The sequence below is a fragment of the Sceloporus undulatus genome, chromosome 3, assembly GCF_019175285.1.
Source record: "Sceloporus undulatus isolate JIND9_A2432 ecotype Alabama chromosome 3, SceUnd_v1.1, whole genome shotgun sequence".
In the NCBI taxonomy this organism is placed as follows: Eukaryota; Metazoa; Chordata; class Lepidosauria; order Squamata; family Phrynosomatidae; genus Sceloporus; species Sceloporus undulatus.
This window is the reverse complement of record NC_056524.1, coordinates 214,044,702-214,071,340: the sequence shown is the minus strand read 5'-3', so window position 1 is coordinate 214,071,340 and position 26,639 is coordinate 214,044,702. Positions and strand designations below refer to the sequence as shown.

Genomic DNA, 26,639 nt, shown 5'->3' with positions numbered 1-26,639 from the left:
ATTATCTGAGTGCCAACAAGAGTGTAAATTATTTTTGGCCAGTTCTTGCCAGTTTAGAATCTTGTGAAATTTAGTTTGATCAGATTGTTGTCTGGTTATGTAATATCTTCTGGAGGCTTACACATGAAGCCTCCATTCCTCTCTTGGTCAAAGAACTTTTGGAACTCTACTTTTACTGGGAGCATGTGACCATAGAGACTAATGACTCCAAGAGCTTCATGGCAGTCAGAAATATGGCAAGGCAGCTTTTGCCCACATGAACATGTAGTGAAGGAAAACTGTTCAGGACTGGTGGCACAGAAATCTTTCAAAACAAAAACTGAGTAGCATTCTCTCTTTGCACTGGAGAGAAATATAGTTTTGTCTTCTTTTCAGTGTTTAGCATGTCTTGTATTGTAAAATTTCTGTATTCCTGACTGCTGTTTACAACTTAAAGGAGTAGGACCAGTAAAAATATTGGCAAACCAAGCTATGAAGATATGTAGGAAATTCAAGGACAGGAGCCTCCACTTAGGTTTTCCTTTGAAGACTTTGGGTTTTCAGTTTACAAGTATGAAATTTCATGAAAAATAACTGATGTCTAAACAGTAGGAATGTGCAGATTCTCTTTCAAATTGCCATGGACAACAAACTTGGCTCCCGCCACCCTAGCGGCTGGAAAAACAGTGAACTGTTACAGAGGGTTTGAACTTTTGCAAAATTGTCCCACCCTGGGTGTGCTTGAGGAAAAATTAGTTGTTTAATATAAGTCTGGATAATTGAGAACACAGTGGCCTGTTCCAGACTGCCAAAATAAAGCTGCTTCGGGTCTCTTTGGAGGTATGCTCTTTAAATGACGCATGGGTCCTAAGAGTCCGGAGGTCGCGCCAAAGCCACACTCCATTCCTAAGCACTGGAGGGCAGCTTTGGTGCAGCTTCCAGATTCTTAGGACGCATGCATCATTTAAATAGCATACCTCCAAAGAGACCCCAAGCAGCTTTATTTTGGCAGTCTGGAACAGGCCAGTGTTTCCTCTTTTCTGTTGGTGCCTTGCCCACTTCATTCATTATGATCCACCAAAAATAAAAATTATAGAGGGCCCTCATGTTTTGGAGAAGAATGCATGCTTTAAGAATCCAGCCTTGAACCTATATTGGTTGCTCCTACCAGATCCTGCCATAAATGCATCTGATGCTTCATGGACAAGAGAAGTTGTGCTTAAAGTAACTTATTTATTCTTTGTAATATTATTTTTAAAGCTACAAGAAGTTTTCAGAATTGCTTCCTGTGTCTGAGTTTTAGTTGAAGAAAGACATGTGTATGCAACAAATACAGTTGGTTGCTGTTGAACCAGCTCCTATAGCTATGTCTTTTTTGAGCACCTCAAGATGCAGGACTGTGTTGGTGGACTTTGTCCCTGCATGAAGACAGTCATGATCCCTTGCTAATTTTTGCATAACAAGGTGCTGTAAAAAGTATAAAGACAGGCACTCCTCATGTTTATTTTGGTCAGGTGATAATCCAAAGATTGGCGGCTCTGCCCAGCAGACCTAATAAACTTGACAGAAATATATCTAACAAGGAGCCATCAAAAACCAAATTCCAGGAAAGATGGAAACAAAGGTGTGATGCCCCCCTTCCCGAAATCAAGAAGCAGGACATCAAAGTCCCATGTGTCCATAGTTAACTAATGAGGCCAGTAGCACATATGTTTATTAGTTCCAAACTATTACATAGCTCCCCAAATCCCAGCCTTCCCACCTCTTTGTTCATGTACAGTCAAGCTAGAGATGAGGCTTTCCAAGCTCTCCACTGCAGGACTAGCCATCTTTAGGTTTGCGTCAAGATCAGCAGCTAGGAGAGAAATTCAGGACAAGATCAGATCGTCCCCTGTTCTGAAGTCACCATGAAGTCCAGACTGAGAAGGAGGTTGAGCTGGTGCAGAATCAGGCCCTAGAAAACCATTCTTCATAGCTGGAGTAGGCCAACAGGAGTCTCTCAGCTTCAAAATGTTTACAGGAACAGCAAGCAGGTCCCATCCGGCACACGGTAATGTTCCTCAGCTCTTCAGAACTGCCCTGGAGGATGAAGAATCTAAGCAAGCTGGTGCTTATAAGAGTAGAAGCCAAATTTCACTGCCTTACTGGTGCTGCCTTCAGGAAGTAAATTCATTACATTCAAGAGCAGAATATAGCCTGAATAGAGGTAGATGCATTTGTTGTATTACATCATCAGCACAAGAATGGAAGAATGAGAGGAGGCAAGCAAGCTTTGTGTTAGAAACGACAGCATCCCCCTGCCTGCTTTCCTTCACTGTTCCTTCCTTAAGAAATACAATAGTTATCACTATGGCAACACATGTTCCCTTGGCACCTGCACATACACAGGTGGGATCCTCTGAGCTTTGAATATGGTTCCCAGCCCCAGGCAGGTGGGACCTGGCCATCAGTGATGCAGTTGCTCTTAGGATATAAGGATGCTGTGGTGACTCATCTTGGTCTTGTCTTTGTGTCAATAAAGCCATCTTATTTTTCTGTCACTGCCAGTCAGTGCTGACATCTCAGCGTGTGGCCGGTACATATGGCTAATCCAGCTGAAGACCTCTGTACCAAGGACAAAGGATAGGATGCAGCATTCCAGAAAAAATGAGGTTGCTCTGTGTGGGAAGTGCTGGGCTCATCTGCCAGTACCTGTTACTCCAAGGACGCTGACATTTTCCAGATGTCCCTGCAGGGAAACAGCACCTGATTCCACTTAAAGCTTGCAACATCTCTCCTCCCTACTCCCACACCTCACCCCAGAAAACATGGAACTCTCACAGAACAATAATGTAATTGGCTGGGAAAAATCTCCTCAGGATTTTCCATCAAGACCTGGAGCTGGCTCAGACCACACTAACACACAAACACATGCAAACTGGAGGCCCCAAGATGCTCATGAAAGTACGGGTTCCCCCAGAAAATGTGTGACCCTGACAGAATGGAGCCCAATGTAACAAGGAGTGACTGAGACCTGAGAGACAGCAGATTCCCCCAGTGGGAGTGACCCAGTCTTTGGCCCCATAAAGAACAAACTGCCAGCGTCTGGGCCTATTTAGTATCCATGACCTTTCACTTTGGAGATTCCCACCTCCTTCCTGCTGTGTGCAGGCTTGCTTTACAGCATACGGGATATCTCACCGCTGCTTCTAATATTTCTTTATAGTCTAGTTCTGTACAAAAGATATCTGCATATGTCACCAAAAAATGATTATGTGGACATCTATTTCAGTGCAACAATACATTTGTTGTTGTTAGTGGTGATGTGATTACTGGGGCAGGCTGAGTGAGAGTCTCTTCAGTATTCATAAAAACTTCATTGGATATAGCATGATTGAGTTTGCACGTAAGCCTTATTGGGCCGTATTCAGCTATGGGCATTGGAAGCGGAACAAAGCTAGCTTGTTCATCCTTACTTTCCTCTCATGTGTAGAATGCATACAAAGTAAAATACTAAAATAGGGTACATGGAAAGCATTCCCTCCAACATGTCACAGATGAAAACCAGAACACATGAAGCCTGGCAACTTCAGCGCGTAGTCAAGATGGCAAAAGTTATTAATGAGGAACTTGGAGAGGCTGCGGTTATTTGTTTTGCCTGAGCCTACTCTCCTGTCCTCTTTCCCCACCAAGCTGAGTGCAAACTACTTTTGCACTTTGAATTCAGTTGTAGAAATTGAAGTAAGCATTTTAAATGCAACTGAAAAACTGGACATTTTAAATGCAACAGAAAAACCAGGAAGATGGAGCATTAATTAGGATTGCCTCTGTCAAACTGGGATAGATAGAAGGTATAAGAAACAGAATACCTAAATAGAGCTCTAGAAAGCCTGGGGTCAAGTACCATTACCATAGCTATGTGCCATCTTTCTCAGTTCTTAATCAGCAATGTGAGAATGATAATGACTGGGACCACAGAACTGTTGTGAAGAGATGTACGAAAAATATTTTAATGTACTAAACCAGAATGTTGATCCCCTAAGAAAATAGTAATTATAGAGCCTTACTTCCTGTAGGCCTACAGCAACTTGGAGCCATTTCAGGCAGAGAGGAAGACAGACTGTCCAATTCCAAAACTATAAAATATTGTTTCCTGAAATGGTTAGTTTAATATAGCATTCCTTGATAATTAGCCTCCTCACTGTAAAGATGAGAATACTATAAAAGTATTCCTTAGAAGTGGCTATAGGTGTGTGTGCATGTGCATGTGTCTGTACAGCTTCATGTTACCTGTTGACTTATGGCGATGTACAACCTCATTAAACTAGGTCAGGGCTTCTACAGGGAGAAGACTGCACAGAAAAGAACCATTTGGAGAAGATGGGTGCCATTCTATAAACAAAAGCCACAAGCCACTTAAGATACTGTCTCCAAAGAAGTCAACCATAGAGAGAGAGAGAGAGAGAGAGAGAGAGAGAGAGGAAAATATAAACTCAGTCCAATATGAGTAGTACAGTATGCTGCTCACATATTACAATACAGAATAACATTGCTGCTGTTTGCAGCTGTTAAACATGAGTAGGTTGCTTTCAGATGGAAGGCTGCTAACTTAATCACGCAAAATAAGTTGTGTACCTAGTCCTTTCCTGTTGTAAAAAGAGATGGAAGAAGTGTTGAGAAGACATGGAATAGATGGAAGACATTGATGTTTGGACTGCTAAATTCATTTGCTCTCACCCACCCACTCCACTGTTGGCCCAGTACAATTCAGTGAATTAGGTAGGATGTTTAAACAAAAAACAGGGACACAGCAGCCTAGTGGTTAAGATGCCAATTCTGACAATCGTAAGGTCAAAAGGTTGGCAGTTTGAGGCCCAAGCGCTGTGTGATGGAGTGAGCTCCCGTCACTAGTCCCAGCTACTCCCAACCTAGCAGTTCAAAAGCATGCAAATGCAAGTAGATTAATAGGAAACACTTTGGTGGGAGGTAACAGCATTCCATGCAGTCATACTGGCCACACAACCACCGGAGCCATCTTTGGACAATGCTGGTTCTTCAGCTTAGTAACAGAAGTGAGCACTGCCCCCTACAGTCAGTTATGACTAGACATTCATGTCAAGGTGAAACTTTTACCTTTACTAAAACAGAAAAAGTCCTGGTTTCAGAACACCTGTAGCCTTGGTGAAGAGGACATTCAGTAAAAAGCAAATGAATTATGCAAAATTATGTGAGCTTCAATGGTATTGAGAAAGGGAGTATGCTGCAGAGGCTAAAAGTAGGCATTCTGAAAGGTGAAAGGTTAACAGAAAGAAGGGGCATAGTTTTAGCTGGAGTGGGGAGTTTTAACAGCATCTACCCAGTTTTAAAGACCTGCAAGAATGAAACTACACTGAAATAGCAATGGGCCTGCAATCACCAAAGAAGAAGGGAAAATACAATGTAATATATATTTTTAAAAAGTTTACAAAATGGAACGGGTATAGAGGGGGTGGAGTGAGTCACTGAGTACCTGTGATGATCTAGCTACTAGCCAGTACTTACACTCTCACATTCTAAACAAATATTGCTAAGCTGGTGAGGAAGATTGAGCAGTGTTGCAAAAAGAAAATATTGCAATATTATATTTATTTGTATTTCACTCTTTTCCCAGGATTGGGACTCAAAGTGGCTTCACAGCATTAAAAACATTTTTAAAAACCCATATATTAAAAAGGAATTAAATTATTACAGTATTAAAAAAGAAGGTATAAGTGCCTGGAAAATGTGATATTTCCCCAAGAAGAAAACTAATCTGAGGAAGAAGGGGTGGATACAAGTGAATAGTGTCGACTTGGATATTGTATATATGGCATAATGAGACAATCATATGAAAAATTTCTGAATATGTTAATACATATTGTGTCACCATGTTGAAGATGGGGCATGATACAGGCCTAGAACTGCCTAAGGAGCATATCTAAGCAATGTAGGTTATGCTCTGAAATTCTTTGCACTTCAGTTTCAAGATAGTTTTGTTTTTTCCCCAGCCAGGTCTCTAGACAAACTCTATAACTTTGCTGATTGCTCCGGCCTTCACCTCATCTTTGCATTGAATGCTTTACGACGGAACCCCAACAATTCCTGGAACAGCTCCAATGCCCTCAGCCTACTCAAATACAGTGCCAGCAAGAAGTACAATATCTCTTGGGAACTAGGCAATGGTGAGTTATTTTGATAAGGGGATGAGGAAGAGGGAGGAAAGGAAATATAAAGAGGCATTGGAATCCATTTACCCTCAATAATAGAAGTGGATGTTGCTATGCAGGTAGGAGGGAAGTATGTGCATTGTATGTGTCTATGTTCAGTGTAGCATAGAGATGCAGATGCAAATAGAAATAATGAACTTAAAAGAGATTCCTGTCTGGATAGTGTAGGGAGGGGGGGGGCTATACATAAGATAAAAGATCTTTGATTCCCAGACGAAAGAGAAATCATACATGGGTATGAATACTATTGAAGTGAATTGAACAATCCTAGGGATGTATTTATAGGATGGCACTGTAAAATGCTGCTGCCTCCAATTCCTTCGGCATAGTGCCTCCCAGCTGATGAAAGTCAGCTATGCTAGGCACCCTTTTCAGCTTAACTGGTGTAAAACTGACAAATAATTGTTTCTGTTTATTTCCAGAACCAAATAACTACCGAACCCTGACAGGGCGAGCAGTAAATGGCACTCAGTTGGGCAAGGACTACATTCAGCTGAAGACTCTGCTGCAGCAGATCCGTACCTATTCCCGAGCCAGCCTGTATGGCCCCAATATTGGGAGGCCTAGGAAGAATGTTGTGTCCCTCCTTGAGGGGTAAGTGATGTGGCTTAGGGGACGGGTCAGAAATCTTAAGCCTATGCTTTAATCTGTACTATAATGTACTAAGAAAGTCACATTGAAAATATCTTTATTCAGAAATAAAGTTTAGGCTAGCATTGACATAGTTTTAGATGTATTCCCAAATTTGGATAGGATGTCCTTTCTTGGGGCAGTGGGTAGGACCACTTGATCCATTATGTCTCTTTCAGCAATGTGATATGTGCTGCAGACTTTTGGGAACCAGGCCTACAAAAGGGTTTGAAGTTTTGGTTTCCAAATCAAAGCTGGTTTCTAAGTGATGGTTTCTACAAGAGCTGCTGGAAGAATGAAATCATAGCAAGGCTATGTGCATCATCACCATCCTCTCAAGTTCTGATTGATACATGGCATGACTCCTTATAAAAACTTTGTGGACCATGTTCATTCCTGTAAGATGAGCAACTAAAGGACTTTCATGCACTACCATATGTATCACCTAGTACTGTATTGCTGTCTGTGGGGTGCAATTTTAGTTTTTCAAGGTGTTTTTTAAAAGGGAAACAAAAATATGCAGGTATGAAAGTTAAACTTGTTAGAGTTCAGTTTTCATAGCAGAAGAGCAAAAGTGTGGGCCAGACTATTATTTTAAATCTGTCTTCCTAAAGAATAAAGACTTTCTCCAAAAAAACAACAAACATACAGTTTGTAGTTTAAAAATAAATACTAAATAAATATATAACAAATTAAATCCTATCCCAACTGGTGATGGTTTGGGTATAACAGGAAGAGACTCAGAGGAAGCTTTTACTCCAACTTAGACTGAGAGGAGACTGGAGTTTATCACAGGGGTGGAACTTCTCTTAATTTAGAATGAAAAGAAAGTGGGGCCAGAACGCATTCACGTGAATTCGTTCTGCGAATTTACGTGAATTCGAATTGCATTCAAACTGACTTCCCATTGCTCGAAAATAGCTTGCCATTGCCTGAAATTGCATGTGGCAGTCTATCACGCAATAACGTGAAACCCCATGATTGCGTTCAGACTGACTTCCCATTGCTCAAAATTGAGTGTGGTAGTCTATCATGCAATAACGTTAAACCCCATGATTGTGTTCAGATTGCCATTGGATTATACTTCCAATTTCCCTTGTCTGATAAACTCCAGTTACTGTACTGAGAAGAGACTGTTTAGAATCTTGAAAGAGCATCTGTTAAATAGCCTCCAAGACTGAGTGACAGAAGTCACATGTATAGATAGAATGAGATAGATAGAGGGAAGTTCCTGTCTATCTAAGGAGGGAAAGGTGAATGCAATACATAAAATTTCCAACATTGTCTTTATGATCCTATTTATGCCTTATCCTGACCTGCCTCATACTTGAGTTTATAACTTTGATTTCTGTATGTTGGACAAATTCTGCTGTCTACACACTGATTTCTGCTATTTGTCACTGTTTGAACGATAAAGATAAAACTTTATTAAATAAAACTTTAAAATGCTTAACAAGTTTTGTGCACTACAGCCCAATTTGTCAAATGAGTTAAAGCCTGTAAAATGGTTAGACTTTAAGGTGCCACAAGAAGTCTTAGGGAATTTTGTTTTTGTTTTGCTGGTTGGAAAGGTTTGTCTCTGATGGCTTTCAGAGTAACCCTAGAATGAATCACCCTTAGACTCTTGTATTTTGTCTTTGAAAATATACATTTTAAAAGCAACCAGGTTCTCTACACCAACCAATCAAATTGAACACAGCATTCACCCAATAGGGCTGGTGAATTCTGAAGCATAGTCTGGGACAGGATGGTCATCTAGGGAACTTGGTGCCTTTTATTTCTTTAGCACTGTTGAGGTGGCTGCCTCAGGGCAGAGAGGAGAACCAGAGCTTTGCATGTACACAGGTGCAAAGAAATTTCTACAGATGGGACAGCCAGCCCCATTTGATGAAGTGTTAATTAGGCTGTTCAGGCAACCAGAGCTGTTGGGAACAGCCTATATCTGTTCCCTCCTTTTCCATGAAGAAGGTCAAGAGTCATGGTGTTTTTCAAAGATTGTGAAGACACAGTGGAGTTGTTAGCCCTGAGGCTGAGAGGATCCAGATTCTGAGGGCAAGATCAAACTAGGGGACAGTAAAATCCTATTTGGCTGGTCTCAAAGATACAGATTTAGGAAATAATAATAATAATAATAATACCAGCAAATAACACAGAACACCAATTAAAATACATAACAAGTTAAAAGAACATAACATCTGTTAAAAAGAGCATACATATTAAAACAATAGATTCATAATTTAAAAACTCATAATTTAAAATCATCTAGATAGGTCTGCTGGAAGAGATTAGTCTTTAGTGCTGTTTTAAACGCAGATAGCATATTCAGCTATCAAATCTCTTCTGACAGGTCATTCCACAATTTTGGGGGTAGGCTTGGAACCACTGAAGCACAGTGCCCCTAATTTCTAAACCCCTCAGGTATTCCAGAAGGATACCCTAGTTGGTGGTATCAATCGCTAATGAGAGATCCAGTAGTGAGGGACACTCCTCTGTCAGTGCTCAGGCAAAGATCATCCATTAAGATGGTCATACCTGTATCCTGCTCCAAAGGTGATTTGAAATGGGTCTGGAAAACCTGTATCATCCAAGATGCCCTCTTTTGCCTGAAAATGAAGATTTAATATGGGTGTATAGCTGTTAATGGGGATCCAGGAAGGGCTTTTTGTAGAAGCAGCCTATCACTGCTTCTTTTAAACAAGATGGAAAACTTCCATCCATGAGAGATGCATTAATAATACATTGCAGCTGAGATCTAACTGCATCTTTTCCCTGGATGACCAGTCGAGAAGGACAGGGACCAAGAAGACACGTTGTCCTTCTTATTCATGCTAACAGCTTGTCCAAATCTGCAATGAGATCTTTCTACTTGATCATTTTTCTTTGGACAAAGTGGTAAATGGAGATGTTGAGAAGTTACTTGAACTAATGTGCTGCCTTCAATTGACAAGCTTTCACAACAGTCTTTGGACTAATTCTAATAGATATTTTACATTTTGAATAGCAGTGTGGGTAGTATTATTGATTACACCTTCTGGTTCCTGAAGTTATTGTCCTTTGTAGGGAAGCTACATTTTAGACAGCCCAGAAAGTGATCATCTACCTATCCTTTTGTTCATTTCTATATTAGCTCCTCAACTGTCCCTTCCACCTACAGATGTGGGTGAGGGAACAATAATTATGGGGAAATGCTTAAAGTAGGGGCAGTACAGGCGGCCTGCAGCCATCCTTTTCATGCTGGATTGGGACCAGGACAACCTCATCGGCAGCCCTGCGGCCCCAATCCAATTTTTTTCCAGACCAAAGATAAGCGGCAAAATGCCACTTCGCTTTGGCCTGGAAAAGGGGTACCTTTGCACCTTAGGTGCCTACTGCACCTCAGCACTAAAGAGGAGAAAGGGGCAGCCCCTTTCTCCTCAGGATCGTTCCCACAGCTGTGCGGTTGCCGCGGAAATGATCTGCTCCCAAAAGGAGCACCATTTTGGAGCTCCTTACGGCGATGCCACCAGGCTGCCATAAGCTGCCTGGGGCGGTGCGGAGCCATCACGCACGTGTCTCGCTGTTTGGATGCAGCCATGCATGACGTCATCAACACATGCCATGTATGGACGGCGTCACGTAAAGGGTTGCAGAGCATGCGGTTGCCACGTGCTCCGCAACCCTAATTTTGGCACCAACACGGCACTTTCAGCCCATTTGTTTCAGGCTGTTGTCTCCATCTGTTAAACATTAGTCCAGGATCATCTGAACACTTCTTACCTTTTGAATGTGTGTGGTATTCACCAACTGAAACTGGTCCAGTGTAATCCTACTTACAGAATCACTAGATACCCCCATTGTCAGCTTCTGGTATAAGGATGGCGTCTAAATAGCTCTTATCTGAGAGATTGTATCTATGAAATGATAGTTAAAAGTATGAAAGAGAACTGCAGAAGCTTCTAGAATTAGACTGGGGGGGAAGGTACTTGAGATACCTTACCACCTTGGGTAGTCCAGCTGGATGTGAATTCGCAGATGCAATGCATGCAGAGTAGAAGGCTTTCTTTGTGGCTTGTATTTCTACCTTATAAGAATAGCAATGTTCTCTATATCATATCTTGTCAGATACAAGCAGAGCTTTTGCCATCCACGTTCCAGTCTTCGTTCTTTCCATTTCAGCTCCCTGAGGTCTTTTGTATACCAAGGAGCTGTATAGGAGAGGACATTTGTGGGCATCATGCCAATATCTCTAATCAGATCTTGATTCCATTTATTGACCAGGGTTTCAACAGGCTTGTTGGTGATATCAGCCATAAAACCCTCTAAGGATGCATCTATACTGACAAAAAACTTGGCCTTACTTTGCATTTTTCCAACCTGCAGTGACCCAGCACTGACCTCGTTAATGCCACACACTCACAGACACAGGGAGTTGACATTGACATAACTGGCCACACATTTTCCCTAGCAAACTCTCTGTTTTCCCCCTTCCCAGCATGCATCATCCTATCAGCCAAGTGCCCTTATTACTTACCTGTTGATCTATTGGATCCACTGTGATTGGATGCTTCCTTATCCAATCCTCTTTCCCCCTTTTCCATCCCAGTAAGTGAAGGAGGGAATTTTAAATGCACACACACAAGCATACACACACATCCCTGGATGGACATGATGGAGAAAGAAAAAGTAAAATGTTATTTTATTTATGAAAATGGTTCAACCATGAGATAAGTGATGAGGGATTAGATTGGCCTAACCCCCTCTCTCTTCCTCCCCCTGATCAGCATTGTGTCATCTTTGTTTTTTCTTCAGTGAACAGAACACAGACATTTCCTCTCCCCCTCTTACAGTCTTGTCCCAATTTGAAGCTGAAGGCTTTCATGGCCGGCATCCATAGTTTTTTGTCCCAATTGTTTGCTTGCTTTTGCAGAGATCTCACAATTCTCCCAATTCTCCCCCATACATACCTTGCAGATCTCCACAAAGAGAGCAAGCAAACTGAATGTGTCTGTATTGAAACCAGTTGGGATAGGCCCATGTTTGTCATGGATGCTATGAAGTCCCAAGCTGCACCTCCATACATACTTTGCAGATCTCCACACAAGACAGCAAGCAAACAAATGATCAAGAGGAAGGATCAGAGGGAAGAGGAGAGATTACACATGCTCCATTCACTGAAGTGAAAACAAAGATATAATAATGCTGATCGGAGGGGGTGGGAGACGAAAAACAGTAAAAAACAAACAGTGCTCTGGTGTAGGGGAGGAAGATGAAGGAGGTAGCCTGATCTAACCCCTCACCAAGTCACACAAGGTTTGCTGGATCTAACTAGTCATGCCCACCAAAACCACCTCTCATTCCACATCAATGTCAGTATGGCACACACACCACACACATACATGAATATCTGGATTTTCTGTCCAAATCCAGAATAAATCCCTACTTTTTCCCCATCCGAATTAAAGCCCTGAGGCAATGAAAAGGCCTGGATTTGCCTGTATCGTCCTATACAGTGAATGTGTGGACAGTTCACTGTGAAAACAAGGCGAGAACATTTTATTTGTCCCATGTAGACAAGCTCTAAGGCTTTCTGGAATCCTGAAGGATCCATTGGCCTTCAGGGGGACCATCTTAATACAGTGGTACCTCGGGTTACGAAATTAATTCGTTCCACGGCTAATTTCGTAACCCGAAAAACCTTCGTAACCCGAATTGCCATAGGCGCTAATGGAAAAAAAGCCGCGGCTCTGCCGCGGCTCCATTTAAAACAGCGCCAGGGTTTTTTCGTAACCCGAAAAAACCTTCGTAACCCGAAACAATAAATCCCTATGGGATTTATTCGTATCCCGAAAATTTCGTAACCTGGGTAATTCGTATCCCGAGGTACCACTGTAGATCTATCTGCAGGGACAGATAGTAGCCATGATACTGACTCTGACAAGAAAATGATCTGTCCATCACAACTAAGAGGTATTAATCACTTTTGCCCACAGATCCATCTGCACAGAACTGAAAACACCATAAAGGGCATGAGCTACTGAATGTGTCTGTCCTGAAACCAGTTGGGACAGGCCCATGTTTGTCATGGATGCTATGAAGTCCCAAGCAGCACCTGACAGACTGGCCTTGAATGTGATGTTGAAGTTGCTGAAGACCAAAAGTCTGGTAAGACTCAACACCAACTCCAAGACCAGTTCTGTTAGCTCAGCCGGGGAGTCTAATAGGCAGCAGGGTGGTTGGTACACTCTGCTGGGGGACTTAGAATCATAGAATCATAGAGTTGGAAGAGACCCCAAGGGCCATTCATAGAATCATAGAATCGTAAAGTTGGAAGAGACCACAAGGGCTATCCAGTCCAACCCCCTGCCATGCACGAAATCCAAATCAAAGCATCCCCGACAGATGGCCATCCAGCCTCTGTTTAAAGACCTCCAAGGAGTGAGTGTGTTCCACTATCGAACAGCCCTTACTGTCAGGAAACTCCTCCTAATGTTAAGGTGGAATCTCTTTTCCTGTAGCTTGCATCTATTGTTCCAGGTCCTGTTCTCTGGAGCAGCAGAAAACAAGCTTGTTCCCTCCTCAATATGACATCCCTTCAAATATTTGAACAAGGCTATCATATCACCTCTTAACCTTCTCTTCTCCAGGCTAATCATCCCCAGCTCCCTAAGTCGTTCCTCATAGGCATGGTTTCCAGACTCTTCACCATTTTAGTCGCCCTCCTTTGGACACGCTCCAGTTTCTCAATGTCCTTTTTGAATTGTGGTGCCCAGAACTGGACACAGTATTCCAGGTGGGGCCTGGCCAAAACAGAATAGAGTGGCATACTTCTCTTGATCTAGACACTATACTTTTATTGATGCAGCCTAAAATTGCATTGGCCTTTTTAACTGCCGCATCACACTGTTGATTCATGTTCAACTTGTGGTCTACTTGGACTCTAGATCTCTTTCACATGTTGTCTCCTTAAGCCAGGTGTCCCCCATCCTATATCTGTGCATTTTATTTTTCCGCCCTAAGTGCAGTACCTTACATTTCTACGTGTTGAATTTCATTTTGTTAGCTTTGGCCCATCTTTCTATTCAGGTCATTTTGAATTTTGATCCTGTCCTCTGGAGTATTAGCTGTTCCTCCTAATTTGATGTCATCTGCAAATGTGACGAGTATGCCCCCAATTCTGTCATCCAAGTCATTGATAAAGATGTTGAATAACACTGGCCCCAGGACAGTCTCTCCCTGGTCTTCAGACTCAGGTACATACATTCAATGTGATTCAGTTCCCTAACAGGTAATCTGTTCAAGTTAAGATTACCTTTATGGGCCACAGCTACTCCATCCCCCTGCCCACTTTTTCTCACCTGCTCTCTGACACAGTATCCTACTGGGAGAGCCTGAGCCCATGTTGGGCCACTATAATCTCCCAGCTAAGCTTCTTTAAAACATTTCAGGTTGGCCTCTTCATCCATAAGGAGGTCATAGATTATATTTATTTTGTTTTTGACTGTCCTGGTATTACACAGTAGTGAGGTGAGGTTTTGTGGGTGGCTTGGTTCTCTCCAGGTTCCTGGGATGTTAGGGCAACTGGAAGGTGAGAGAAGAATTAAGCATTTCTCTCTCCCCTACTTCTGTAATGACACTTCATCCTGCCATCACTTTCTGTTCCTCTCTCCTCTGCAGCTCGTATTGCCACCCCATTTCCTTTAAACATTACACACAGAAAAAGCAATACCCATAGCAACAATAACTACAAATTGCACAACTCACATACATCTAACATACAGCAATACAATACAACTTAACACAACTCTCCATTCACTTCAGATTAGTCATGTTCATCTCTTAGATCTTCACCTTGATGTCGCTTATGTACTCCCATGTATCTTGCTTCCACCTCCCCTTCATTTAATGTACAATGTGCAGTTACAAGAGGCCAAATGGGCATGAAACAAGCAATGCCCTTTAACATCACCCTTCAACCACTGACCAAGGCCGCTACATTGGGCCTCCTGCACCTCTGCAGGAACAGCAGATGCTTGTTAGGAGCAGGTAGATGGTCCTAGATTGACGTTGTTCTTGCCCCTTCACCTAGTGTCTTGTGAGGGCATGGAGGGAAGCATATATAAATCTGGATGGCCCTGTTAGTTGCATGTGGGACATTAAATTCTGAGTTGTGTGCCCATACGTGCCTTCAAGTCACCTGTCGACTTATGGTGACCATATGAATTTCATAGGGTTTTCTTTGAAAGATGTAGGCGAGACAATTAAGAGAATGTGTAAATCCAACAACAATAATCTCTTTGAAGGAAAATTTAGCGGTCCTTGCTGTTCTGGTAGTACACCAGCTCTTTCTTTCTGTTGCAAGGTAAAATGGGCAAGGAGAAAAGGATGACTGAGCTTCTTCAATATTTGTATTGGAGAAAGAGTTGCAGGAGACACCACTTACCTCCTTCCTGCATTGCAAGTAGCACCTGCCAAAATTATCCTCTTCGAACCCCTTCATTGCATTTGGCTGCTTTATCTTTAGATCATTGGAAAACTCTTTCTGGTTGCAGTCAGGCAAAGTAAAAATAGTTGACATTCCCCCTCTCCTGCTGCTCATAGTGCCTTCCTGAACAATGAATGTTGTTAGGTAGGCAGCATGTAGGTGTTGCACTATGAACAACTGGCTACTTCTACAAACTAGCTGAGTGGTTGCTCCTGGACCACAATCTTGGAGAAGTTAGGTGCATGTGAAGGAATGCATTGGTATAGTCAGTTATTCCTTTTTTATGTGCCTACAAGTCACCTAGAATTTCATAGATAAGGAATACTCAGAGGAACACACGTTCAGCAAGGGGTTGAGAGCTGAACTGCAAGCCTCTCAGGGAGTTCAAATTTTCATTGCATCTGGTGTTTCTGTATCTGTATCTCCATAGTGGTTGGAATACTTAGCACTTGAATAAAAATGTAAACCAGGTTTTGTAGCTGAGAAATTTTAAACATGCATGGGCCCCATATTTTGGGAGGGAGACATTGGGAGACATTGCCCCTATAAATCCACCCCCTTTGAAATAAGATGTGTTCCAGATTTTTCAGCTTAGCTTCTTAGTGTGATATTTCTTGTAAGATGAGCTCAAATTTTATTTTTCTTTGGGTGGTTAAGAGTTGTTATATGGAACAAGCATATAAATGATTACTTTGTTTTGTTTAAGAGAAGGCCTTCAGTCAAGCTCTTGGCTGAATGTAGTTTTAGGGAAAGCTGTACAATTCTGAGGCAAAGTATTCAGCTTTTGGTCAGCCTGACCATATAACAAAAAATCCTTTGAAGTACTTATACCAAACACTGGGCCCCACTAACAACGGAAGCCAGAGTAATAAAAACACTCACAACGGGTGAAACTAGGATGAAATGTATTACCAGGCTTTGTTATGTAATAGATGTTTGATCATGTAATACAGATGAACACTCAGAAAAATTGGATTTCATATGGAGAATGCATTAGTGATAACCCTTAATGAGTGCCATCTTTCTAGCTTGTGCTGCATGACAGCTGTATATATCACATGAGTGGTTTAAATGATAAACTGTTTCATTTTGAAGTGTCGCAAAATAACGGTACATTTTAGATTTTCATATTTCTTAAAACTGCTGCACACTTTACATTTCAGATTCACAGAGTACTTCTAAATCCATGGCTGTGAATATCCTTACTTTTGCTATTATGCTACAGACATATGTGTTCATTGTGGGACAGATCATACAGAGCATTACATATATTGACAGATTTTATTCTGTACAGTCATTGCATTTGTAATCTTGGTTCTCTTTGCTTCAGGGGAAGTGTTATATTGCAGCTTTCCTATTACAACCCTGTGAATTTTGAGGATAAAGAACTTTTACAAATATATATAATTAACTGTTCCAACATTCTGCGCTGCAACTAGACATGTAGGCACTGTAGTGACACCCAACGAGAGATTCATTTTTGTTGCATAAGTAACAGTCTCAGACGAAATTATTTCTGCAGTGTGTTTTGGACCATTGCTTCTTTGTTGAATCCATATTATGTATGGTACATTGTACAGTGTAAGAATAAAATGCTAGAAAAGCTTTAAAAATATCTAGGAAATCCCTATTTATATAATCATTATCATATTATAAAAATAGCAGGTATATTGTGTGTGTATACCTGTATCCTCTCTGTAATATATAACAGCCATGCTATTCTTTTTTGTCCATAAGCATTTGCTGCAGGAAGTCCCATACCATTATGTCTGCTGCTAGCATAAAGTTTAGTGTGGGTCTTCCATATTACACTGTTGCACATGGTATACAGATGTGTGTACCCGCTTCTTTTTTTGTAATGCATGAAGCAGACTTTAGCTCGCCATCCAAGATCTGGGACAATTCCTTCCCCATTTGCTAGTCTGTATCCTACTTGACTGATGCATAAGCTACACTCTGTAGACTGGTGTGCTCTTTTTAGTAGATATATGACAAACAGGGAGGGAAAACAGATGTGGGTCATGGGAGAAAGGCACACATCAAAGAATAACTATCAAGTACTGAAGAAATTTCATGAGGTCCTTACAATTATGTCTGAGCCCTAGTTGAAGAAAGAAGTCTCAGAAGAATAGAGAAGGGCAAATATATAATGTCTATATTTAAGAAGCACAAAGGAGAAGCTAAGGAATTATAGACCCATTAGTTTGACTTTTATACCCTGGAAGGTACTAGATCAGGTTATAAATCAATCTGTTTTAAGCACCTAAGGGAAAACAGTATAATTGCTAGTAGCTGGCATAGATATATGAAGATGACAACAGGGAAAACCAACCAAGCAGACTTTTGGCAGGAACTGCTCTAGTAGATTAGGCTAGTAAAGTGACTATATCTTAAATTTAGCAATGCATTTGATGTCATTCCACAGTTGCAAAATAGAAATACAGGTAGGAGGAAATATTGTCAGTAGAAAACTATGGGGCTGTACAGACTGCTCCAAAAGAGTGGCCTGCAGCCACCCATTTTTGCCCCACATGGAGGTTGCACCAATCAAATGGCGTGAGCTCCGGGAGGCATAAAAAGAACCCACTCCCGGCGGATTCTTTTTGTGCTGCTCACGGAGCGCCATTACTGTCCTCACACGCACTGATTATGTACACACAGCGCAGCGCCGTTTGGATGGTGAGCCACATGTACATCATCATGGTTTCCCCCCGTCCAGACGGGAGCGAGCCATGATGGTGCCCATTCGGCGTGGCAGGACTCGGGAATGTGTGGACATTCCGCTCTCCCAAGCACTAAAATTGGCCTTAGGATGGCGCTTTGCACCAATCTGTACCAAGAGCAAGAGGTACAAGATGGAAATGGTTGATATGCTTTCTCGGATCAACATGCAACATCTTGCCCACTTATTTGCATTATCAGTACTTGGGTAGATGAATTATCTGGTCCAGTGCTTGTCAAGCTAGGTCTTTATTGTAGCATAAACACCATGCTGCCACTTCTGTGTTGTTTTTTTTAAATCTACTAAACTTTTAAAATGAATTAGTATTAGGAGGCTTGGTTCCCCATAGAGCACGAAATATCACCAGGTAGTGTTTGTCATGTTACGCATGACATGATCCTGCTAATATAGGAGAAACATAAATTGAGAAGTGATTCTTACTTATGTTCTCCTCTTCCTAATGAATTTACTATGTAATGCAAATGCTTCTCTGCTCATACTGCCTGACTTTGGTCTACTACGAGTAATATCACTTTCCTTGTTTAATATCACGGAGCTGAGACTGTGTCTAACAAATCTTCAAAGTACGCAGAACTGAGAGGGGATTCCGATACTCTGAAGACTAAAAATATGGTAATCTTTGAAGCAGTCATATTAAACTGGACAGCTGGGTGGGAAACAATTCCACAAAGGCAAACATAAAGTATTACCTATTAGAAAACAGGAAATTTAATCTCAGTAGGTGAAACTACAAATGGGACAAAAATTGTGATCTTTTAAAAATCCTTGTACTGAAATAGAGCAGTAAGCAAGGCAATGTGATTGCAAATTTAGACAAATGCCATCTTAAAATGCTAGGAATAATAGGATCATACTGCTTTGCACTGCTTTGGCATCTCTTAGAACATTGCCCCACCTTCTTTCAAATATATAGATAAAAATAATAAAAGAGCAGGGCTAAGCTGTAAAGATTATTATGGTTGGTATGCAGTAAGTAGGAAAAACATGGAAAAGCAAAGAAAAAAGAAAAAAGAAAGAAAAAAGAAAAAAAAAGATTGTATTTAGGCTAAAAGAAAATGGGTACTCCTGTTACACTATAACTGGTGGAAGTGAATGTTGTCAAGTATAAGATGATAAATACAGTAATTCTACTTGCTAACATTTTGGTAGTTTATTTTATATATCATGGAGTGGTCTGTATAATATGTATAGAAAGTGTATATGGAACACACTTTATTTTAAAATGATACACTGAAATAAAACAAAGCATGATCTCCCCACCCTAACTGAAAAAAAGAAAAGAAAATGTCTACAGTTAAGTACTATTTTTTTTTAAAAAAAATTGCTGATGCTGAAATTCTTCATGACTTTAATTTAAAGTCAATTTTTCAAGATTACAAATTAGTCTTCTATTTTGCATTACACCCAGACTGAATGAATATGTGCAGAAAAGACCATGTACAGTACAAATCACTGCTGGGATGTTTTGGCAAACTACCATAGCATGTTAATTACCTCTGTCTTTGTCATTTATCCAGACAGCAAGGAGATAAGGATTGCATTAGAAGACTGAACAAATTGTGCAGTCTTTTCTGCAAAGTTGAAACGGCTGAAATGAATAAATATTCTGTCTGCCTCCTTGAGAGTAATCACTGAAATGAGACAGAGATCAGTGCTAGAAAATCAGTACTGTAGTTATAAAAGCAGAGTATGGAGAAAACTGAATCCCAGTTGCTCTAGCTAGCTCATGTTGAATACAGTGATGGCAATTGAATCTCTGTGCCATGAGCACCTTTCATTTGAAACATTTCTTCCTTGCCCAGCCTTGTGTTACCTTACCTTGCCTTTTAATGAAAAAAGAAAAGCCATGAGGGACTACTAGTTTGATTAGAGTGGGAAGTACAATGGGAAGGAAAGTGTTTCCTTCTGTGCCATTTACACAAGGAAAATTCCCCGCACACCTCAGTCCAACTCCTCTTTGCCTTCAAGGTGAATTTGAGTCAAAAAGCTATAACTAGCATGCATGCAACACAGATACACACACAAATATGCATGTTTACCTAACATTGTTCTTTTATGGGGCCTTTTTCCCTATTAATTTTGCTCAGTACTTAATTTGGTGTAGAAGTCCAGTTCTTTCAGAACTGCAACTAATGTTTTGCTCTTGCTACCCCATGGCTTTCACAGTACTGGAGAATATGTGAAAACAAGCGGGCTAGTCGAAGGCTTTCATGCCGGCTGATGCTGGCCAACACAGACAAGGAACTGCTATCACTCCACCTCAGCATCAGTCAAAAGATGAACACTCAAGACTGGGACAAAATTGACAGCCTCACCTACAGGAAAATGGAAAAAGATATGGCAGATCACACCACAAGACAAAAACAAAAATTCACCAAATGCCATAAGAACCAGCTGATACCTGCACTGGATACATCACAGACTATCATCAACCTCACACATTTTTTTAAAAAAAGTTTTTTTAAAAAAAAAACCTATTCTTTTGCAGTGCAACTCCCCAAATCCCCAGCCAGCTTAACCACCAACCACTGCTGGCTGGGGTATTTTAGAGCTGCAGTTTTAAAAAGTGACTTCTGTAATTTCAACAAATGCCACAAGCACCAGCTGAAACCCTTGCTGGACACATCACGAACCAATATCAGTCTGACAGAGTGGCCACTTTCAAAAGAAAAAACATCCATCCTGGCCAAAGGAGACAACTTTGTGGTTTCCACCACCAGAATCTCAGGTTGAATCTGTCCTCTGCCATCTCCCAGAGGAGGAAGCGGAAGAATTAAGAAGAGAAACAGCAAGGATTCTGTGCAAGGCAAAACTGTCATCCAGCAACATAACCAAAACCAAAAGAGGGGGGGGGGAAGCCACCAAAAATCTCAGTTCGGATCCAGAAATCATAATTTTCCCAGCAGAGAAAGGCAATGCCATGGTAATTATGGAAACAGAACAATACAACAAAAAATCATGGAACTCCTGGATCCTGAAATATATAAAAAATTGAAATAAGACTTGACCAACAAAATCACCAGGAAAATGAAGACCTTGATCAAGAACTTCTTAATTTAGCCAACCACACACCAAAGTGTAGGCAAATCTGAGACTCTCCCACCAAGACTATATGGATTTCCCAAGATCCACAAGGATTCCCTTCCACTCGGATCCATAGTGAGCAACATTGGATCCCCCACATATGACTTGGCTAAATTTCTGGTCACACAATTACAAACCCATATAGGGAAAAACAAACAAACAAAAACCCCAAAACCATTACATAAAGGACTCAGCTCACTTCAAAGAAAAATCTTGAACTCAAACCTGGAGACATACTAATCCGCTTTGATGTGGTCTCCCTGTTCACCAAAATCCTTATAATAGACACTATGGCACTCATCTGACAAATTTTTCTGGAAGACATCAGAGCCCGGTTTGAGCATTGCCTCACCACAAGTTACTTCCAGTGGGACAATAGATACTATAAGCAGAGAGATGGGGTAGCCATGGGAAGTCCTCTGAGCCTTGTGATAGCAAACTTTTGCATGCAACACTTTGAAAGCAAGCCCTGGAAACAGCACCAAAAAAAAAAAAAAAAAAAGCCCACAACATGGTTCCAATATGTGGATGACACTTTCACCATGTGGAGCCACGGAGAAGATCTGACTGTGTTTCTGAAAAAAAGTATCTGTGAACCCCATTTCCTAGAAGATGAATTGAAGCACCTAGGCTGGGTTCTACAGGCTAATGGTTACTCCACTTCAGACATCAGAAGAGCTGCCAGACCCAGAAAACCCATACAAGTGAAGATAAACAACCACCCAGAGGGAAGGTATTTTTTACCATACATCAAATGAATCACAGACACAATAGGAAAACTGGTGAGGAAACACAACCACCAAATGATCTACAAACCAACCAAGAAAATCCAGCAAATCCTGTGCTCAGTAAAGGACAGGAGAGACCCTCTCATAGCAGCAGAAGTTTACCACATACCATGTAGCTGCTTACAAGTCTACATAGAGACCACCTAACAAAGTGTTCAAACACAAGTCAAGGAACATGAGAGAGACTGCAGACAGGGTCAGTCAGAAAAATCAGCAGTAGCAGAACATGTTATAAACCATCCTGGGCTTAAAATGCTATTTAAAAACACTGAAATTCTGGACCATGCCAACAACTATCAGGTCAGAATGCACAGAGAAGCCATTGAAATCCACAGACACCTAAACAACTTCGACAGGAAAGAAGAAATCCTTAAAATAAACAAAGTTTGTGTACCAGTCCTGAAAAACACCAAATCAAAATCCAGCAAGTGCAAATGAAAACCACCCAGGGTCAGGGCAGTTCCCCAGCAGACAATGAGTCACTAATTAAATAGACATTCTGAGGCCTTGCCATTCAACAATTGATAAACACACAGATTAACATGTAAATCACTTCCTCTCAACCAAGGGTCACACAGTGACCCTTGGCATCCATAGCTCGAAAAACCTATAAACCTATAAAAAAACCCCTATGGATGCCAGCCATGAAAGCCTTCAACTTCACATTTGTGATCTCTGTTTATTGCCCTGTCCAATACTTGGCCTCTGTGCATTCCTTGGCTTCTACTGCCCCAGTCACTGCCAAATCAAAGCATAACATTATTATGAAAATTTGGATGACATATTCAGACCCATGCAGAACTTGAACTGCCTGGATTGAGGAAAGTGTATAAAACTGATTGGCCTAGTGTTGGTTAGAAACCATGGAGGGAGGGAGGAAAAAATTGCAGCCAGCAAGGGAGCTTGGGAAGCTGGATTCGAAGGCAATCCAAGGGCAACCGAGACATGCGTTTTATTCTGCCAAATTCGAATTGAATGCAACTTTGGAATGGAACAGGATTTGTAAATTCTGTATTTCCCCGAATTTACACATCTCTCGGTTGACCCTGGACTGAGTTCAAATTGACCTAGCATTGACTTTGATTATGTGTGATAACCTCTCGCACAATAACGTGAATCTGCATGATTGCATCCGGGATCACACTGCATTGACCTTCCAATGCCCCCCGTGTGATAACGACCATAGTATTGAGAAGGAGAAAGCATGAATGTTGTACTCAGGCTCGCCCGGAAGTGTTTGTGTACCTGCAATGCATGGAATTCTCTCATGGCCAAAGGCTAACCCATTTTCTGTATTTCACAGGTTCATGAAGGTGGCAGGGAACACAGTGGATGCTGTTACTTGGCAACAGTAGGTATTTTTCTCATTTGCCATTTCTTTCCAGTATTACTAACTTAATAAATAAGAAGCAATTTGGGTGGGAGACAAAGACTGGGCCTTGTGTCAGCATGACACTCTTAAAACAATGGGGAAAAAGAAAAAGGTATTGAGCAGCCTTCTTTAACTTGGTGTCCTCTAGGTGTTTTTGTGCACAACCACTGGTCATGTTGGTTGGACCTTATGGGAGTTATAGTCCAAAACATCCTGGAGTGTACCTGTTTCAGGAAAGTTGCTCAAGAGCCAGTCCTCCACATTTTGTTTTGAGTTTGTTCTGGAACTAAAGTGGTTATTTGGAAAGGATAAACTCTTGGGAGGCAGCAGAAGTGTGCAAGAAGTCACCTATATGCTACTAGCAGTTCACCACATTCTTCTTTCTTTTCTTTTCTTTTCTTTTCTTTTCTTTTCTTTTCTTTTGCCATCATTTAAGCCCTCCTGAAAGGTCCTCATCTATCCCTGTTACTCAGTTCACTACTTTGGGGTGGTTAGAACTGATTCCCCCCCCCCCCACACACACACACCTTTTTTTGAAAAAAATAAGCTGCACACAAGGTACAGGCCTATTTTCAGAAGCTAATAGCACCCAGAGAAGCATCAATAGCCTTGTAAACATCAGACACACACTGTTTCCAGGACCTTTCCAGCACTGGCCTTAAACTCTGAGTGTTAATTTTTATCACAGCGGTGAACTGGGTTTTGGGGGAAACCAAGTTAGACTCTGGACCTAAAGAATTTGCCTACTCTTGCCATTGACTAAAGTTCAGAATAGGCTGAGAATGATTATTGCTAACCACTGGATTAATACTTTTAATACTGTTTTAATGTGATTATTATTATTATTATTATTTGTCTTTACATTTTTATTGCTTGGTTTTAGTTGATCCTTTTTGATAGCCGCCTGGGAGAAAGGTGACATATTTAATTAAGATAAAAGAAAAGAAAAGAATAACTCCAAAAGATAAGTCCAACCCCTGTCATGTTTCAGTTACAATTCAGATAAAGGTGGCATTCAATCAGGTAAAAGGATAAAGGACTTTATCACACATGGCTTTTAAACTAACACAAAAGTTTGATAATAGCATCTTTGGTGATATGTATCACACAATGCCGTCTGCCTCTCATTGTTGCCTTGGTTAGCTTGCATCTTCCCTTTGGCGGAAAAACCTGTCAATAAGCTGCTATAGCGCTAATCCTCAGGTGTGGTAAATATTCTCATAGCAGTTCCAGAATTGCATGCTCACATGGTGTCCATGTCTCCCCCATCCTCCATATCCTTTGCTATTCTAGACTATCCTTTCTTGTTTTGTGTTTTTATTTTTATTTTTTGTTAAACTATACTTGCATAACTTTGGAATTGCATTTAAACACACACACAAATGAAAGTCATGCCGGGTAGGGCAAAGGGCAGGGAGATGGGGTTAAGGACAAGGATGGAAGAGAGCACAAGGGACCAGCAACATCCTGATCACACTAATGAAGGGATATGTGGTAAGGAGTGTTCACTGTATGTATGCACCACCTTCATTAACGTGATTGTGGTGAGAATAGAAAGTGGTGTGATAAACTGCACAGTTTCCATCAGACTACACAATTACAGCAATTTGATACCAGTTTCATTGCCATGGCTCCTTCCTATGGAATTCAGGGACTTTTGTTTGGTGAGGTATTTAAAATTCTCTGTCAGAGAGCACTAGTACAGACTACAAATACTAGCATTTGACAGGATGTAGCCAGGGCAATTAAATGGGTATTAAACAGGTATAACTCTTACAGTTATGTAGTGTGGAAGAGACACACCATTAGCAGTTAGCCAGTGTTTTCTGTTAGGGTAGAGCCATCGATTCCCAACCCTTGCAGTAGAGGGATGATATGTTCTGAGAGCTCAATTTTGTGTGTGATTTCCTCATGAATGATTTGTTGCTGGAGCATTCTTGGTTCTTCCCAGGATAAGTCCTCTTTAATCATCATGTATGTGAAAATCTTAGTCGTGATCGCATGACTGTCCAAGAAAAATGCCTGTTTAAACCCGTGATTTTTCCCATGTGATAAACTCCATAAAAGGACACTTTGCCTATCTCTGTTCTTCAGTCTTCTCTCAAGATGAATATAGTGGTATATCAGTTCAACTCTCAAATGTGCTTGCATTGTGATTGTTACAATAACCTCTTTAAAATGGCCTGAATCCAGAACTGTGGGAATCTGAGATAACACCTGGAACAGAAATCAGTTTATGGATTTTCCAGGATAAAAGAGTAACCAAGTGTCAGTGTTGGGAAGTGAGAGAAGCTGCACCCTATATCTGTGGCCACACAAATACTATCTGGTCCAAGATCTGCAGTGGAAAAGTACCAATTTCTTTGCCGGTGAGAAAAAGTGGGGTGGATGGGATGAAGAGAAAATAGTTGGTGGTAGTGGTAGTGCTTTAATTCCTAGCAGACATTCCTGGAGCAGGAGGAGATTCGGAAATTCCTGAGTGTTGGGAAGTGGCTTTAATGCAATTAACTGAAATAAAAGGAGGGGTCAGATAATGGGGCAAAGGTTCTTCAGCCATAAAGTGCAGTAAAACAAAAACAGATGGGCTGAAGCTCATTAAATCCTCTCTGAGGCTAATGGGTCTGGCCCACTAATTGGGGATGCTGTTTGAAAAAGGTACCACATAATTCTACTAAGTGTATCAAGCAGCTGGCATCCTCAGTCCTCAGAGGTGGCTTGATTATTGTTCTCTCCTTGATGATATAATCTAGGGGTTTATGAACATCTGTAGGCAGTGAGTGTTGCCAAAAAAATCTAGGGTCCCAGGAAGGCACTCACAAATTTCATTCAATGGGAGAACAGATTTAGCACAATAGGGAGCAGTGAGAGGGCTAGAGTAACTCTAGCTGGGATGTTCAGCCTATGTCTATCAATTCCAAACCCAAAGCCCCAGAGGCTTAATGCTTTGGGTTGATAGACTACTTTGTCCTTGGCCTTCAAGAAAAAAATGCATGTGGCAGGGGATTGGGAAAAAGCAATATCCACAGCCATTAAGTTACATGGGTCCTTTACAAATTTTATTATTATTATTAACCTTTATTTATAAAGCGCTGTACATACAATCTTTTAATTAGGCGGTTCCCTGCCCTCAGGCTTACAATCTAAAAGGAGAAGGGAGTGGTGGAGGGGAAGGGGATGAGGGCCAGCAGTTCTTCTCTATCTCCGAGGCCTGGACCAAGGCAGACGGACTGGAGGGAGGGCTTGGCTTCTTAATGGATGGGTAAACTTCTTCCAGGGAGGCCTGTTGGAGTTAGCCTGCCTCTCTAGTAGGATAATACATATAAAATACATAGCAATACAGGAAATGATTCAATAAAAC

General features: G+C 41.2%; 1 protein-coding gene across 1 annotated transcript in view; it reads left to right on the top strand.

The window, feature by feature from the left end:
- HPSE2 (heparanase 2 (inactive)) overlaps nucleotides 1-26,639 on the top strand; it is a 180,670-nt gene that overhangs the window by 112,972 nt on the left and 41,059 nt on the right. The window contains exons 4-6 of the mRNA XM_042460947.1: nucleotides 5,985-6,158; nucleotides 6,626-6,797; nucleotides 23,213-23,260. Coding sequence (XP_042316881.1) covers nucleotides 5,985-6,158; nucleotides 6,626-6,797; nucleotides 23,213-23,260 — 394 coding nt within the window. The remainder of the gene's footprint in view (nucleotides 1-5,984; nucleotides 6,159-6,625; nucleotides 6,798-23,212; nucleotides 23,261-26,639) is intronic.